Source organism: Camelina sativa, chromosome 11, assembly GCF_000633955.1.
Source record: "Camelina sativa cultivar DH55 chromosome 11, Cs, whole genome shotgun sequence".
Lineage (NCBI taxonomy): Eukaryota > Viridiplantae > Streptophyta > Magnoliopsida > Brassicales > Brassicaceae > Camelina > Camelina sativa.
Window position 1 is genome coordinate 39,999,657 of NC_025695.1, and position 707 is coordinate 40,000,363.

Sequence of the window (707 nt, forward strand, 5' to 3'; positions counted from 1 at the left end):
CTTGGTCCTTCTGGATCACTCAATGTAGGATTCACTTGGCCAACAACCTCATTGAAGTCCATTCCAAGTACTGAACAATGTGAATACAATGTACACAAGTGCTTTCGAATCATCTCCACACGATCACTCTGAGGGAAACAACACCATAAAAAGAGTAAATACATATCTAATGGTTGGGATAACCAAAGGAAACACAAAGAAGCCAACTATGCAAGTTCAAATCTAATCTCACCTTTTCCTTCTGAAGTGCTTGCAGCTGGCAGTGTAACTCTTCAAGCTTTCTCATAGACAAGTCAGTCTCATCGATAAGTGGTTTAGAGTGAACAAGTTCTCCTTGACCTTTAATATCATTAGCAATACTATCTATTTCCTCCAAGACAACAACGAACTGGTTCCTTCTTTCAATTTTCCTCTTTTGCATCTCTTCAAGTTCAGGAAGAATCGTACCAAGCTCTTGCTTCAAGCTTCCAACGCTTTGATCAGACTGACACATACAAAAAAGAAAGGGTTAAAAGTTGAAAAAAGATAACATAACCATAGACTATTGAATAACATTATCAAGATCACTCAGAAGAATGACTCACCTGTCTAATATGAACAGGACGTTCCCCCATAGCAGAACAGATTGTAGCTAGCTCTGCTTCAGCATCAGCAATTGCTTGCCTTAGCTGAGCTCTACATCGATTCGCTTGATCAACTTTTCTTCT

The 707-nt window shown here is 39.2% G+C and overlaps 1 protein-coding gene across 1 annotated transcript in view; it reads right to left on the bottom strand.

Annotated features, from left to right (window-relative positions):
- Positions 1–707, bottom strand: part of LOC104728801 (65-kDa microtubule-associated protein 3-like) — a 6,089-nt gene that overhangs the window by 4,247 nt on the left and 1,135 nt on the right. Inside the window, exons 3-5 of the mRNA XM_010447730.2 lie at positions 585–705; positions 233–484; positions 88–128 (exon numbers count right to left, since the gene is read on the bottom strand). Coding sequence (XP_010446032.1) covers positions 88–128; positions 233–484; positions 585–705 — 414 coding nt within the window. The remainder of the gene's footprint in view (positions 1–87; positions 129–232; positions 485–584; positions 706–707) is intronic.